The 16,781-nt window shown below is 40.6% G+C and overlaps 2 protein-coding genes across 2 annotated transcripts; both read right to left on the bottom strand.

Annotated features, from left to right (window-relative positions):
* Positions 1–2,242: 2,242 nt before the first annotated feature.
* Positions 2,243–5,576, bottom strand: LOC139946853 (tubulin alpha-1 chain-like). The gene is made up of 3 exons (XM_071944592.1): positions 5,381–5,576; positions 4,397–4,545; positions 2,243–3,368 (listed from the first exon to the last, which is right to left on the bottom strand). Exons 1-3 carry the CDS (start codon positions 5,559–5,561, stop codon positions 2,382–2,384), a joined length of 1,317 nt encoding a protein of 438 aa, XP_071800693.1. The 5' UTR covers positions 5,562–5,576; the 3' UTR covers positions 2,243–2,381.
* A 3,869-nt stretch (positions 5,577–9,445) lies between these two features.
* LOC139947101 (tubulin alpha chain-like) lies at positions 9,446–15,951 on the bottom strand. Its single transcript, XM_071944942.1, has 4 exons — positions 15,756–15,951; positions 12,439–12,661; positions 12,105–12,253; positions 9,446–11,699 (listed from the first exon to the last, which is right to left on the bottom strand). Exons 1-4 carry the CDS (start codon positions 15,756–15,758, stop codon positions 10,716–10,718), a joined length of 1,359 nt encoding a protein of 452 aa, XP_071801043.1. The 5' UTR covers positions 15,759–15,951; the 3' UTR covers positions 9,446–10,715.
* Positions 15,952–16,781: the final 830 nt, after the last annotated feature.

Below are 16,781 nucleotides of genomic sequence, written 5' to 3'. Positions count from 1 at the left end.
GATGTACCTGGCAATATAGATACACACATGGTGTTACCGCAAACCAAATAAAATTAATACTATTGATACCTCACCATGCATTGCCTCAAATTCAAGATATTTAGTTAAATACATTGTTTTGTTCTCCTCCAAAATTCCCGTAGGGCCACGTAACCCTGAATAACGAGCGAAGACAAAAAAATAGGGAACATCACGTGAAACTTGGGGGTGATAACATTTCCCCTGTTTTCAAGCATCGGGATCTACTTCCGAGATCAAACAAGGACCCAATTTCATAAACCAAGTAAACACAATTTGCTAAGCATATAACAATATTGCTTAACAGCAACAGGTAACCAGCCCAAATTACACTACGTTTAGATTGTTGTGACTGGTACCCAACTCAATTTTTTGCTTAGCAAATAAATTGTACAATCAGTATTTAAAGCTAAATGTAACTGGTCCCATGATTTACCTTTTCACAAAAACTGTAGTATTTTAAAGCCAAGGAACTTGTCCATGTCATGACATGTAAGATTATGTGCTTTATATGTGAACGCTTGTTCTAATACACGAGGCTGTGTACACTATTGGTAATTGTCAAAGACCAGTCTTCTCACTTGGTGTATCTCAATATATGCATAACATAACAAACCTGTGAAAATTTTAGCTCAATTGGTCGTCAAAGTTGCGAGATAATAACGAAAGAAAAAACACCCTTGTCACACGAAGTTGTGTGCGTTTAGATGGTTGATTTCGAGACCTCAAATTCTAAATTTGAGGTCTCGAAATCAAATTCGTGGAAAATTACTTATTTCTCAAAAACTACTCCACTTCAGAGGGAACCGTTTCTCACAATGTTTTATACTATCAACCTCTTCCATTACTCGTCACCAAGTAAGGTTTTATGCTAATAATTATTTTGAGTGATTACCAGTAGTGTCCACTGCCTTTAACAGGCAACTTGGTGGCAACCAAATGCAGTGCATGTTACAGGACCCCTTTGGTAGCACATGAGTAATTTTTCAAACAAAGTCATACGATCCGTAAAGGAAAAAAATGTACACATTCAAATGTGAATGCCTTTTCTTCATGAGGATTGCCTGGAACTGGTTGCCTTTAAATTGTCTCGTGTGACATGACCCTTTCTAGAGTTCACGTCTCTGTTTCATTTACACGTGGCAGCAGCGTCCAAATTAGCCGAGGTTCTCGGCAAATATTCGAGAACCCGCGAGAATTGCTTATTGGAGCAGCCATTTTAACCCAGATTGACTTCCTCCAAAGGGAAAAAAATTAATACTAAAAATTATTTCGTCGGCAACCCAGAAACAAAATTAAGCGCTTCTTAATACCATATTGATCGCTTCACAGCACACGGTAAACGGGCGACAACTACAGGTCAAGTTGCCATGGATACCTGAACCAAACACTAGATCGTCAGAGACTTGTTGCACAATTCCCTGACCTCAATAATATGATGCATATTCATAGGTTTTTGTTCGGCAAAATGGAATAATTAATCAAGATAATTTCATGTGTTAAAATGTGGGAAAATATAGTTTGGCTGTTGCAAACTGGACACAATATAAATCCAAAACAAATAGGTAATAAATGGCTTGCCGTTTCGACACTTGCCGAGTCTTTCTCTAATACATTGGTGACAATATGTAAAGACAGCCCTGATACCGCCATGCCCCAGGTCTTTGCCTTGGTGCCCTTAAAATTCTTCAGTAGAGAAATTTACAATGTTCTCATAGGGTGCCCTTTACCAAGAAGAAAATGCCTTGGTGCCCTTGCCCTTTCAAAAACGAAGCATACAGGCTAAGGATGTGTCTCATACTTGAAGACACTGGACACTATTGGTATTAGTCAAAGACCAGTCTTCTCACTTGGTGTATCTCAACATATACATAAAATAACAAACCTGTGAAAATTTGAGCTCAATTGGTCGTCAGAGAAAACACCCTTGTCATACGAAATTGTGTGCTTTCAGATGCTTGATCGACCATTAACTTCGTCTTTTTTTACCTCTGAAGACTGATTACTATCATTGAACATGTTATGAAACACAAATATTTACTTAGCACGGAAATTATTGCCTAAGATGAAAAGGAGTCGTAGTTAGGGAAGGAGATATTCGCAATTTACACAGCACTGACAGGGGGCCTGCCACTTTTTGCTCTGCAAATCTTTTTTGTTAAACTATACTTTCTGCAACTGCTTGATATTTGGACATTGAAAATAGAACGAGCTGTTGTAAACTTTGTTTTTTAATGAAGGGCAAGCATTAACTTTATCAATAATTGTAAGTGGTCTAACGAATAACGATTACATAAATACTGAACGTTTTCTCCAGTTCATTACTACTTCCAGGATCGGAAGATCCTCAAAGATGGATGAAATCATATTTCATCGGCATCGTACTCTTCATCACTGTCCTCTATAATTGAGTCGACCCCAACCTCCTCGTAGTCCTTCTCCAGGGCAGCCAGATTCTCACGAGCCTCAGAGAACTCACCCTCCTCCATACCCTCTCCTACATACCAGTGGACGAAGGCACGCTTGGCGTACATCAGATCAAACTTGTGATCCAGACGAGCCCAGGCCTCAGCGATGGCAGTGGTGTTGCTCAGCATGCAGACGGCACGCTGCACTTTGGCCAGATCGCCACCTGGCACCACGGTAGGTGGCTGGTAGTTGATGCCCACCTTGAAGCCAGTTGGACACCAGTCTACGAACTGGATGGTACGCTTGGTCTTGATGGTTGCGATGGCAGCGTTGACATCCTTGGGGACGACATCACCACGGTACAGGAGGCAGCAAGCCATGTACTTGCCGTGACGGGGATCGCACTTCACCATCTGGTTGGCCGGCTCGAAACAGGCATAAGTGAGCTCAGGAACGTCATGTTGCTCATGACTAGCCTTCTCGACGGAAACCACAGGTGCATACGTCACAAGAGGGAAGTGGATCCTCGGGTAGGGTACCAAGTTTGTTTGAAACTCATTCAGGTCGACGTTGAGGGCGCCGTCGAAACGCAAAGACGCGGTCACTGTCGACACAATCTGCGCAATGAGGCGGTTAAGATTTGCGAAAGTCGGCATTTCGATTTTGAGGTTACGCTTGCAGATTTCGTAGATGGCCTCGTTGTCGACCATGAAGGCACAATCGGTGTGTTCAAGGGTGGTGTGGGTGGTCAACACGGCGTTGTAGGGCTCTACCACCGCCGAGGCCATCTGTGGGGCAGGATAGACGGCAAACTCCAGCTTGGACTTCTTGCCGTAGTCCATTGATAGTCGCTCCATGAGCAGGGCACTGAAGCCCGACCCGGTGCCTCCGCCGAAGCTGTGGAAGACGAAAAAGCCCTGAAGACCGGAACACTGTTCAGTCTAAAAGGAAAGTCATTCACAAAGGGTGGTTTAGTGGTCAATTTAAAACAAGAAATTCATGACATTGCACTCTAGACTTTAAAGGCAGTGGACACTATTGATAATTACTCAAAATAATTATTAGCATAAAACCTTTCTTGGTGACGAGTAATGGGGAGAGGTTGATGGTATAAACCATTGTGAGATACGGCTCCCTCTGAAGTGCTATAGTGATCGAGAAAGAAGTAATTTTCCACGAATTTGATTTCGAGACCTCAGATTTAGAACTTGAGGTCTCGAAATCAAGCATAAGAAAGCACACACCTTCGTGTGACAAGTGTGTTTTTTCGTTCATTATTATCTCGCAACTTCGACGACCGATTGAGCTCAAATTTTCACAGGTTTGTTATTTTAGGCATATGGTGAGATACACCAACTGTGAAGGCTAGTCTTTTACAATTACCTATAGTGTCCACTGTCTTTAAAGGCACTGGACACTATTGGTAATTACTCAAAATAACTGTTAGCATAAAAACTTACTTGGTAACGAGCAATGCAGAGCTGTTGATAGTATAAAACATTGTCAGATACAGCTCCCTCTGATGAAACGTAGTTTTTGAGAAGGTAACTTCTCACTCAAATAATAAAAAGTCTCCATTCCTGAGGACTTTCAACAGGCATCTGAAAGCTCACACGTTTTTGCAACAAGGTTGTTTTTTTTTTCTTTCATTATTCTCTTCCAACTTCGATAACCAATTGAGTCAAAATGTTCACATAGCTAGTGTTTATTAATTTTTTGGTTTTTACCCATACACCGATGTGTGTTAGCACTGTATACTCAGTACTTTCCCGAGTCCTGTGAAAACAATAACACAGGCATGTTACTCGGGTGGGATTCGAACCCACGAACCTTGCAATTCTAGAGCAGTGTCAAGTGTTATTTTATGAATATGTTGTTATACACCAAGTGGAAATACTGTTGTCTTTGATATTACCGTTAGTGACCAGTGCCTTTAAATTCTTGTTCTGTAAAACAACAATTCTCCTACCATCTTATGAATTCTATCAATGACGCTATCGACAGACTCTCTACCGACGGTGTAGTGCCCCCTGGCGTAGTTGTTGGCGGCATCCTCCTTCCCAGTGATCATCTGCTCGGGGTGGAAGAGCTGGCGGTACTTGCCAGTTCGAACCTCATCTTTAAGTAGGAATGACAACAACAGAGAAATGTTTTCTTTTCTTGAGTTTCTAATTTTACTAGGACCGAGTTACGGGGTGTGGTGACCGAGACATGTAGTCCATTATTTTGGGCTCAAGTTCTGAGCCCAATTTCATAGAGCTGCTTAAGCACATAAAGTAGCTAAGCACAACGAAATTATGCTTACCAGAATAAGGTAACCAGCCAATATAATATGTCACATGTACAATCTGTAATTGGTATCCTTCCTAGTTTTGCTAAGCAGAAAATGTGTAAGCACTATTTTCTACCCGAGCAGCTCTATAAAATTGGGCCCTAATGGCTGAATCATCGGGTGTATGTTCGAACCTCGGCCATGGCACTTACGTCCCTGCGAAAGGCACTTATCCATAATTGCTTCTCCCCACCCAGGTGTTGAAATGGGAACATGGATGGACTGAGACAGTACTGTGACTGACACAGTAATGTTATTAACCGCTAACCGTTGATAAGCAGGTTGGGTCGTTTGCTCCCCAGGGAGTTTGAGGAATGATCTTAGTATTCTGAGCCCAACTTCATAAAGCTGATAAGCAGAATTACTTCTTTGCTTAGCAAAATGTATCTGCTAGCAAGAATTGAGTGGAGTACCATGTTGTAGCAGTGTAAACTGTATGGTAATTTGGCTGATAGCATATTTCTGATAAGCAATATTTTGTTGTGCTTAGCAAGGTTTTATGCTTACATACTTTATGAAATTGGGCATTGATGAACATGGATAGATAATGTAAAGCACCTTGGTCTAGCTAAGACATTGCTGTGCTAAATAAGGACCGAGCACTTTGGTTTATATTATTACCAATCACTGTGGGTTCCAGATCGATGAAGACGGCACGAGGGACATGCTTGCCGGCCCCGGTCTCACTAAAGAAGGTATTGAAGGAGTCGTCTCCACCCCCAACAGTCTTGTCACTGGGCATCTGACCATCAGGCTGGATGCCGTGCTCCAGGCAGTACAGCTCCCAGCAGGCATTGCCCATCTGGACTCCGGCCTGGCCGACATGGATAGACACACATTCACGCTAAAACAAATATTTTTAAAATAAATAAATAAAACCATTCTTTAAATGTCATTTTGGCTGGTACTTGTTTCTGTTAAGCAATACTTTTCTGTGCTTGGCAAGTTTTTGTGCTTACAGGCTTTATGAAATTTGGCCCTGGTATGTTATTTTACGGGCCATTGACGATGTGACTACTAGAACATTTTGTTACAATGACCTCTATGCAATGACGAAGTGCAAACACAAAATGGTATATAGTTTTTAGTCATGCATCCTCCTTAGAAACAAAAGCCCTATTCACATGACAGCACTTTAACTGGGGTCCCTTGCTTAATTTTAGCATGGTTGTAAATGTTGCAATGTTTGACAATATTTTACAAGGAAACTGGGACAGTAAAAACTGTTCGTTCTTTTCACACGAGGTAAAATTTTACAAACATGCTAAAATTTAGCAAGGGACCCTTGCTAATTTACGCTCGTGTGAAAGGGGCTAAATTTCACATGGCGACCAAAATATACAGTGAATACACCATTCAAAATGTCACTTACCACCAGCAAACACGTAGCATGGCAATATTGAATAGAATTTTCGACGTAATTTAACAATAGGATGACTTGCATGCAACAGTATGGAGAGCCTGTTTGGCGTAAAATGATAACACACCATTTGACCTCGGTCTTTTATTCTATGAACCAATACAAACAAATAAGACCGCTGCGCTGGAACAAAAATATTGAGAGTGGTGGTTCAAGGGTAACACAAAATGTTATTGTTTTGGTGTTTTCGAAATCATGTCTGAGACTAGGTTTGTATGATGAGGTGTAACACCGAGTTACATGGCTTCAAAGGCTGCAATGAAGCCTGAAATCGTGGTTTTAGAAAACCCACTGTTGTTGTTATTCTCTGACCTGTGTGTTGTTATTTAATAGGGGGGGGGGGTCCTCTACCTAAATTCTCGTCCACCATTTGGTTTATGCCAATGTTTATTTCTGTTCTACCTTTAAAAATGCGTTTGCATTCCATCATGTTTAGGCCTTTTCGACACTACCCGATTCCTCGAATCAACTAGCTACTTTCTCGTTTATAAGCAGGGCTCGATTTCATGAGAAATATGTGACACAAATGTAAATTGTTTAACATGATCAGCATAAAGTCTTGCCTGCCAAAAGGGCCCTAGAACATATAAGGTCACTTTTTTGTAAACAATATGTACCAGCATTTAAAGACACTAGACACTATTGGTAATATTATTGTCAAAGACCACTCGGTGTTTCGCAACATATGCAGAAAATAACAAACCTGTGAAAATTTTAGCTCAATCGGTCGTTGAGGCAACGAGATAATAATGCAAGAAAAAAAACCTTGTCACATACGAAGTTGTGTGCTTTCAGATGATTGTTTTCGAGATCTAAAATTTTAAATCTGCTGTCTCGAAATCAAATTCGTGAAAAATTACTTCTTTCCCGAAAACTACGTTACTTCAGAGGGATACGTTTCTCACAATGTTTTATACTCTCAACCTCTCCCCATTACTCGTAATCAAGTAAGGTTTTATGATATTAATTATTTTGAGTAATATCCAATAGTGTCCACTGCCTTACAGCCTCCTTCGGCTAAATACAAATTTTCTAAAAATTCACCTTGGCCTCTTTGTTTACAAAGCTTAGCTTTGTTGTATCGCTTCGCTAATAACTATGGGGGACCACCTTTTGAAATTAAATTGTCACATGTTACTTTTATTGTAAACATCTACATTTATGTGGGATTAAAACAATCGAACAGTTATAGAAACAAAGGGCATACTTTACCTGTATTAACACAATATAACCCCCTTTGGATAAAACAAAAATTGGTGGACAGGATAATTAGATGCTCAGCCGACCGATAAGTACAACCAGAAGGTTTGGGGTTCAAGATCATTGTTATTAAACTCATTAAAATTAATACTATTAATGGAAACATTTCTATATTGTAATTATTGTCATTGAGCCTTATGGGCACCACAATTTAATTGATGGGTTATTGTACTTTGCGTGATAAAATGACAAAGGGCTGGTTTGGTTGGCCTCGCATGCCCGTCCCCTTCTCTTTCCGCGAAATTTAATTGTTGAACAGTTGGGGACGAGCGACGATGGTTAATGAGGGATGGAGGTTGGTGTTTATTGATGATATAGTCGTTGTTATTATAAAAGTGAGAGGTTTGTGTCTTTTTGTTTGAGGTGTTCGGGTGTTAGTCTGTTATTTTTGATTTATTGGTTAATTGACTTGGTTTGTTTCTGTTGATGAAAACGATAAGGCTTTGAAACTGCCTCTCATGTTGTTCATGTATCCACTAACATGGACAGACATTTCCGTGGGGGGGCACGGCTTAAATGAGAAGGGGCTGTTTTATGAATGAAACAATTGTGTTTGTTTTTTTTTTTTTTCAAAAATAAATTTTCCCATTTGCGCAAGAATTTATCAACAATTGACTAGATGGGAAAGATAAATTCACAACGGATTTGGGGAATATGATATGCCCCCAGCGGGATTCTTAGTCCCTGATGCGACAAAGAGTTGACAAGAAGGTCAAGTTTCTGGGACACATCAATGGCTACTTTAGAGCGTTGCAATGGGATACAGCTCCAGGGCAGAGCATTCTTAAAAAGTTACTTACAAAATATTTATTAATATCTCTAGAGCTTGAAAACTTGTGAAAAGGCTCAGATAGTCAATAAATAATCACAATGCCTAAAATCACGACCAATCCTAGCTGACTGCCCCTCCCATCAGTTCCTCACTACTGTGGGTGCGTTCGTTTAGCTTCCCTGGGTCTACCCTGGACTGCCACCGGTGCGTTCGAATAGCTTTGACGTCATTCCAGGGGCTCACCGGGTCAGCCCGCAGTGCCCTGCTTGTGGAGTGGGTCACTTGGGGGCTGGCCCCGGTGCATGACGTCACTACGAGAGTGGTGAGTGGTCGTTCGTTTAGCTCTTGTCAGGGGCTCACCCGAGTGAACACCGCGGGGTAGACCCAGGGAAGCTAATCGAACGCACCCATTGTTGTCAAAGAATGGATACCAGACCGTACTACCAGATAAATATAAAATATTTTCTTACATCATCAGAACGAAGCTAGTTAAAAAGTTAAACTTCGCACAAAAGATGTTTAATAACCCACACAAGACTTTCTAAAATCCAACTTACCATAGTTCCTGGCTAGGATGGTTACGTCTAGCGAGGTGGACAGCTGTGGTATGCTGAGAGCGCTGACAATGTACGCCTCGCACGGTATAATGAGACAGGCCTTCACCTCGAAACAACTTTTATATCAACATTTTTATTGTCTAACACCCCGATACAAGGACGATGGGTTATTGTTCAGTCCCAACTTTAGAATTGTCCCAACTGTAGTTGGGCCGGCCCAACGATAGCTGGGATTTAGAGATATGTCACCGTGGGCCCCAACTCTGGAATATTGTCCCAACTGTAGTTGAGACCGGTCCAAGAGTGTTCCAGTTGGGAAAGCCCAACTATAGCTTGGATCCAGAGATCTTTGACCAGTGCCAAACTCTAGAATTGTCCCAAATGTAGTTGGGACCGGTACAGTGAGTGTTACAGTTTGGACGGCCAAACTATAGAAGTGTCTCAACTGTAGTTGTAACCGGTCACAACTTGAGTGTTACTTAGTTGGGACGGCCCAACTGTAGAAGTGTCCCAAACTGTCTTTGGGACCAGTGCCAACTTGAGTGGTACAGTTGGGAGGGCCCAACTATAGAGTTGTCCCAACTGTAGTTGGGTACGGTCCCAACTTCATGAACTTTTGTCAAAATGACACAGAAATGTAACGTTTTATTTTAGGTAGAGAAATTTCACACTACAAGAAAACAATAGTTATGAGAGACTTCAGTTGAGTTTTATTTTGTTCATGAGACCTGACATAGTGTTACTGTTTTCCTGTATAATATAGCCCGTTTTAAATCACAACAGACGATTAATATGACTTCCCTACTCTAAAAAATACTATATACTTCTTGTTCTACACAAGGGGAAGATTTTCGACTTATTCTACAAAATATTTTATTCATTTTTGGATAAAGTAGAATTGTTTTGTTTTTTTTGTGTTTGCGGATTTACATGCCGAAATCATAGGCCTTTGAAAAGTCTTAATAAGGGTTGGCTTTCGAATTGTGATTGAGGGCGTACATGTAATACACTTACAGTACAGTAAAAATTGACTGCGAAAGTAATGCGTGATCAACGGTACATCCTTACCACGTGACCGTCAGGATATTGACGTTTGGCTCAATCTCTGGCGTAGTTTACGAGCCTCGAAGTGTGACGTCAGATGTTCAGGCTCGGCTATCATTTCTAACATAGAGGGCGTACATTGGTAGACTTCAGTTCACATAGACCTTATCGCAAATACCAATGCGCAAGCGCAGACTGTTGAGTGAGGTGCATTGTGGGATAGATATGAATCAAATTTTGCTACCAGCTAGACCACAATGCATCTAATTCCAAGCTTTACGCGCGCGCCCCAGTATTTGCGAAAAGGTCTATGGTTGTATTCTATATCATTTGGTTATATTTGGTTGTACGCTTTATTACTGTGTCCCTTCGCTTTGATCTTGTGGCTAATTTTTTGCAAGATTCATACCGTGTAGTGATGCACGTGATACTTGAAAAGGTGTCTAATATAGACAATGCGTATTTCTCATAGTAAAATGGGTACAAACTGTCTTCAAGTCTTACTATGTGTAATCGAGCCGTTTTTGTTAAAGTCATCAAAAACTTTACCCAGAAACCTGAGACTTGGAACCAGGCCCATGTTGAACAGCGCCACCCTGAGACAATTTAATAAATATGTTACGTCAGCTTATTATAAGGTCCAAAATGTGTACATCTTTATGTGTAAACATTCGCTTGTGCAAATAAGGGCAAATAATTCGAGTTTCCAATCCGCAAAGAGCAAAACTCAATTTTAAGGAATATTAGGTGTTTAGATTAGCTTGGGTTCACAGGAATGTGCAAGAAGAGATGTGCACATTGGTTTCTATGACAACAAGATTGTTGTCTACTAACTCCTGCAGATTATGCTGAATGCAAAATAAGATACTTCTTGGAGACTGAAAGAAAGACAATTCAGAGAGTCTAATATTCGTCAGCACCATCTTCGTCTTCATCTGCATCATTGGAGTCGACCCCGACCTCCTCATAGTCCTTCTCCAGGGCAGCCAGATCCTCACGAGCCTCAGAGAACTCACCCTCCTCCATACCCTCTCCTACGTACCAGTGGACGAAGGCACGCTTGGCGTACATCAGATCAAACTTATGATCCAGACGACACCAAGCCTCGGCGATAGCGGTGGTGTTGCTCAGCATGCAGACGGCACGCTGCACCTTGGCCAGATCACCACCGGGTACCACCGTAGGTGGCTGGTAGTTGATGCCCACCTTGAAGCCAGTTGGACACCAGTCCACGAACTGGATGGAGCGTTTGGTCTTGATTGTTGCGATGGCAGCGTTGACATCCTTGGGGACGACATCTCCGCGGAAGAGAAGGCAGCAAGCCATGTACTTGCCGTGGCGGGGATCGCACTTCACCATCTGGTTGGCCGGCTCGAAACAGGCATTGGTGATTTCTGCAACACTCAGCTGCTCATGGTAGGCCTTCTCGGCAGACACTACTGGTGCGTAGGTGGCAAGAGGGAAGTGGATGCGAGGGTAGGGAACCAAGTTGGTCTGGAACTCCGTCAAGTCGACATTGAGGGCGCCATCAAATCTCAAAGAAGCGGTAATGGAGGACACGATTTGCGCAATCAGACGGTTTAGATTGGTGTAGCTCGGTCGCTCAATGTCGAGATTACGACGGCAGATGTCGTAGATGGCCTCGTTGTCGACCATGAAGGCACAATCGGTGTGCTCAAGGGTGGTGTGAGTGGTAAGAATGGAATTGTAAGGCTCTACTACAGCGGAGGCTATTTGAGGAGCAGGGTAGACAGCAAACTCTAGCTTGGACTTCTTGCCGTAGTCGACAGAGAGACGCTCCATCAACAGGGATGTGAAGCCAGAGCCAGTACCACCACCGAAGCTGTGGAAGACGAGGAAACCCTGAAGACCGGTGCACTGATCGGACTAAACGCAAAAAGAACAAGAATAATCAATCACTAAAGTAACACAAGAAATGACAAAGGGGAAACAAATGGGAGACTTTGGAACGTTAGGTGGCAGCAGACTTACCGGATAAATTTCCATTGTTTACGTAGTTCTGAGAACAATGGTTTTTACTTGGTAAGTCTGCTGCCACCAAGCCTTTTAAAAGTCCCCCATTGGGTTCTTGCTCAGGGAGACAAAGTGACACGACCAGGACTCGAACCCCCACAAACACAAGGTCTTGAGTCCAGTGCCCTTATTACCTCTCGGCCTCGACACTGACGCCACTTAAACATTGAAGCCAGTCAGCTCTAACATTATTGCTCACATTGTTTGACTATTACCTTTGAAAAAAAAAATAAGATAAAGTGAGATAAAAACAATTACCAGTTTACGGATTCTGTCTAGGACTGTGTCCACGTGCTCCTTGCCGACGGTGTAGTGACCTCTGGCGTAGTTGTTGGCGGCGTCCTCTTTACCTGTGATCAGCTGCTCAGGGTGAAAGAGCTGCCGGTACGGGCCTCTTCGGACCTCATCTGGAGGAATCAACATCAACGAAAACAAAGGTAGTAATGTGTGTTTTATCATGCTCAAAATAAATAATTTCCTGGGGAAAACACTGGTAACAGAATGATTTGCATTTTGTTCAAGCTATATTGGATAGTTTGGAATGACAAATCACTTCATCCTTTCAAAGCCACTTATGTTATGTGCGACGTACCGACAACTGTGGGCTCCAAGTCGACAAAGACGGCACGGGGGACGTGCTTGCCGGCACCGGTCTCACTGAAGAAGGTGTTGAAGGAGTCGTCTCCACCTCCGATGGTCTTGTCACTGGGCATCTGACCGTCAGGCTGGATGCCGTGCTCAAGGCAGTACAGCTCCCAGCAGGCATTTCCGATTTGTACACCGGCTTGTCCGACGTGGATGGAGATACATTCACGCTGGAAACAAACATTAAGAGCCGATACAATATTACTATATAAAAGCATTGTCAGTTCTTGATGATAGATTTTAAGGCTAATGCTCTGTCACGAGAGGTCGCTATAACAACTCACCGTTAGTAATTTCGGGCACTGATATTGTTCAAGTTATCATTAATTATTTATCTCTTTTACAAACATAAAAAAAACTCAACAATCGTGTTTTATAGTAAATACACATTTCACAGCTTACTTTTTAAGGGGAAACAGGGCATAGCAAATCAAAATAATTATGAGCCTACGAGTTTACAGTCTTGATACAACGATTGGTTTCATTTTGTTGTTTTGCATAATATGCATGCAGTATCGGAGACCAAGATTTGTTTGTGAAGAGTTTATACAAAATCACTTCATAGTTTCACAAGTGTGTATTTCTACAGGGCCAGAGGCCGGGTAGGAAATGAAACGTTGTGATTTTTGCTTTATTGGTTCCGCTTAAAGGCAGTAAACACTTTGGTAGTTACTCAAAATAATTATTAGCATAAAACCTTTCTTGGTGACGAGTAATGGGGAGAGGTTGATGGTATAAAACATTGTGAGAAACGGCTCCCTCTGAAGTGCCATAGTTTTCGAGAAAGAAGTAATTTTCCACGAATTTGATTTCGAGACCTCAGATTTAGAACTTGAGGTGTCGAAATCAACCATCTAAACGCACACAACTTCGTGTGACAAGGGTTATTTTTCTCTCATTATTATCTCGCAACTTCGATGACCGATTGAGCTCAAATTTTCACATGTTTGTTTTTTATGCATTTATATGTTGAGATACACCAACTGTGAAGGCTAGTCTTTGACAATTATAGTGTCCACTGCCTTTAACCTATACACACAAAATATTAAAATGTCTTACAAAAAAGGAAAACAGAGATACAGTAGAGTTTTATTTCTACAAGGCCAGTGGCCGGGTATGAATGAAATTGAATTGGTTCTGAAAGACCCACACAAAATATCAGCATTTCTTACAACAAGAAAGAAAAGAGATACAATGTTTTATTCCTGCATGGCCAGAGGCCGGGTAGGAAATGAGATTTGGCGAGAACGGAATACGTGAGTCATAGCAGAGGATAAATCGCCCCGGGGGAATTTAGTTCATTGATGATGCACGGTGCACGAAGACGCTGGGGCCCTGCACTGTGCTCGTGTTACTAGGTACACAACTTTAACTCTCTCTGGAATGAAGTGACGAAGAATATTTTATGCTTATTTGGCAGAGGATGGTGATTATCAAGGGAGGATGGGGGAAATTATTCATTGTTTTTGCAAAGCTGGCTTTTTGTTGTTGAAGTACATGAATGAAAATCAGATGTTTTGAATTTTCTTCTTCTTCATACAGATTTAATAACGACTGAAAAAAATAGTCCGTGTGGTGCATTAAAGCGTCCATTATAGTGTCCAGTGTCTTTAAAGACACTGGACACTATTGGTAAATGTCAAAGACCAGCAGACACTGGACACTATTGGTAATTGTCAAAGACCATTCTTCTCACTTGGTGTATCTCAACATATGCATAAAATAACAAACCTGTGAAAATTTGAGCTCAATCGGTCATAGAAGTTGCGAGATAATAATGAAAGAAAAACACCCTTGTCACACGAAGTTGTGTGCTTTCTGATGCTCGATTTCGAGACCTCAAGTTAGTTCTAAACTTGAGGTCTCGAAATCAAATTCGTAGAAAATTACCTCCCTCTCGAAAACTACGTCACTTCAGAGGAAGCCGTTTCTCACAATGTTTTATACTATCAACCTCTCCCCATTACTCGTTACAAAGAAAGGTTTTATGATGATAATTATTTTGAGTAATTACCAACAGTGTCCACTACCTTTAAAGTCATGGATCAACTCAAGTTTCACAACAACAAATTAGCAGCAACATCACTCACACCATTTTCATTATAATGCTCCCTCAATCTTAGAACCACTAAAACGTATGCCAAGTTTGTTTCAAGGAGTTAAGTGAATGAAATTGAAGACAATTCGATGTTTTGAAGCATTTTTGTACTAAAAGAAAAAAGAAGTAAACAAACACGTGAAATTTTCTCGGTAAATTTGGTGTAACATTTAAATAAAAGAATAACAATTTCTACTCATTTTATTTTCTACTGTAACGACAAAGAACTTTGTACATTTCCTTCATTAAACAAAAGTCTGTACAAAATCGTACACAGTTTTTCCAATCACTATTTCCAGATCGATTTGTCTTAAAACAAAAACCCATTAGAGTTTATCTGATTTTGACAGTTCTAAGTGCCGCTAGCACTTTACAAACCTGGTACGTATTGATTCGGCACAAAATCGACGCCAGTAAATCGATACAGTACAAAAACGAATACCTGGCGAGTTATCGATTAAGCAAAGATATCAAGATATTTCTTGATCATATTAAGAATTATCTGAGTGATACTGTTTCATAATGCGTAGGTACATTTGTTTTAAAAAATAAATAAAGAATGAATAATATTGAAAAAATTAAGGATTTTTTTTTACATTCACAAATGAATAAAATTGAAGACAATTACTTGATGTTCTGAAGCGTAAATAAATAAATAAATAAAACTTATGAATAAATAAACTTAGTCAATACAAAACCACGAACAAAAACAAACAAGACATTGATAAATAAATAGACACAAACACACAAACAAACAAACAAACAAACACACAAACAAACAAACAAGATTTAGAATTACAAACAAGATCCATATAACTGAGTGCTGTGTGAATGATAGATTTTGCACATGTTAATGTTTGTTTAATTTCACTGTTTATGTTGTTCATTTAAATATATGTTTTACTATAATTTATGTATTGACTAATATTTAAGAGGTTTACCCTCAAAATTGTAACAGTAATTTTTTTTATTTTGTTGCTGAAGACACGAAGACGCATAAATATTCGCTTGTCACTCGACAAAGATGTGGCTTCAAATTTGTAACGGGAAGACGCGTAGGAATGAAGGGACGACTGTTACATGAAGAAAACAAAATAACTAAACTTCATTATTTTAACCTCAAAAATATTAATCGAAAACAGTTTAGAACAAAGAAATGTACTCACCATGTTGAAGATCTGACTGCGATTCTCTTGAAACGTAAAAGTGGAATGTATGTGGGATTTTGTTAAGATAATAAATCCAAGAAAAGATTCTTATATTTTGTCCGGAGTGAGATAGTCAGAGCGGTCTTGATCCAACTGTGATGGGCGGGTCAGACACGATACAAACCTCCCGACTGCAGGCTCGAAATGACTACAGCTTCTCGCGAACCACCTCCTGTGTGTGTGACCCAAGACGCACGCGCGACCTGCCGTCCGCAGCCGCGCAAGCCTACCTAATTATCACCCCAGGCCGCGATGTTAAACATCAACTTGTATTCCTACGACGCTATTGGGTCGTGTCATCACTCCATCAAGGTTGATTTCACTCTCGACTTGAGGCACACAGCAGTTTATTGGAGAAGTTGAAATAATCTCCTTTAACCAATTTGAGGACATTTAAGCCGGTTCAAAAAGCCACCGCCAGAGAGTTTGCGGTACTGAAATTATTCACGCAGGCCTGCGATACATTAAAATATGAAATTATGTCCACCCTCTTGTGCAATGTAATTTAATTCCATTTCAATATCTAAACAAAAAAAAATGCATGAAAGTGGCTGCTTTTTGAAGTACTTTGGCCAAGTATTACAATTCTTTTAAGAATTAATTTGAGGATGGAATAAATGTATGAGGGTAGGGTACAAACGTAATAGCCCCATGGGGTGTCATACATGAACGATCTAGTCGATTGTCGCCGAAATATGCTTATTTCTGATTTCTTTTTCGTTTTTACTCTAAACGGATCTTGACAGCTTATGTTGTTTAAAAACAACTAATACAAAAACCTTTGCAAAATCAAAATTTACGTTTTGATTTTAATAAAATTTCATCTCCCAAGTTACTGCCCTTTGCGTTCGTTTTAAGTTTAATGTTTTTCTTGCAAAAATTGCTTTTTATCATGTTTTGATGTCCTTGTTGTTTGATATGTAATATCACCTTTGTTCATTGTCTTTTAACTAGCCTCTTGTATCCTTAATGTATTGATCTAAC

Source organism: Asterias amurensis, chromosome 14, assembly GCF_032118995.1.
Source record: "Asterias amurensis chromosome 14, ASM3211899v1".
NCBI lineage: Eukaryota > Metazoa > Echinodermata > Asteroidea > Forcipulatida > Asteriidae > Asterias > Asterias amurensis.
The sequence above is the reverse complement of the archived record's forward strand: the minus strand, read 5'-3'. Positions and strand labels throughout refer to the sequence as shown.

Coding starts and splice junctions, on each gene's coding strand:
- LOC139946853 (XM_071944592.1), bottom strand. CDS start 5,561: ATGGGCAATGCCTGCTGGGAGCTGTACTGCCTGGAGCACGGCATCCAG. Junction 4,546..5,380: donor TCTGGAACCCACAGTGATTG/GTAATAATATAA, acceptor TCCTACTTAAAG/ATGAGGTTCGAACTGGCAAG. Junction 3,369..4,396: donor TTGATAGAATTCATAAGATG/GTAGGAGAATTG, acceptor CTTTCCTTTTAG/ACTGAACAGTGTTCCGGTCT.
- LOC139947101 (XM_071944942.1), bottom strand. Junction 12,254..12,438: donor CTTGGAGCCCACAGTTGTCG/GTACGTCGCACA, acceptor TGATTCCTCCAG/ATGAGGTCCGAAGAGGCCCG. Junction 11,700..12,104: donor TAGACAGAATCCGTAAACTG/GTAATTGTTTTT, acceptor TTTTGCGTTTAG/TCCGATCAGTGCACCGGTCT.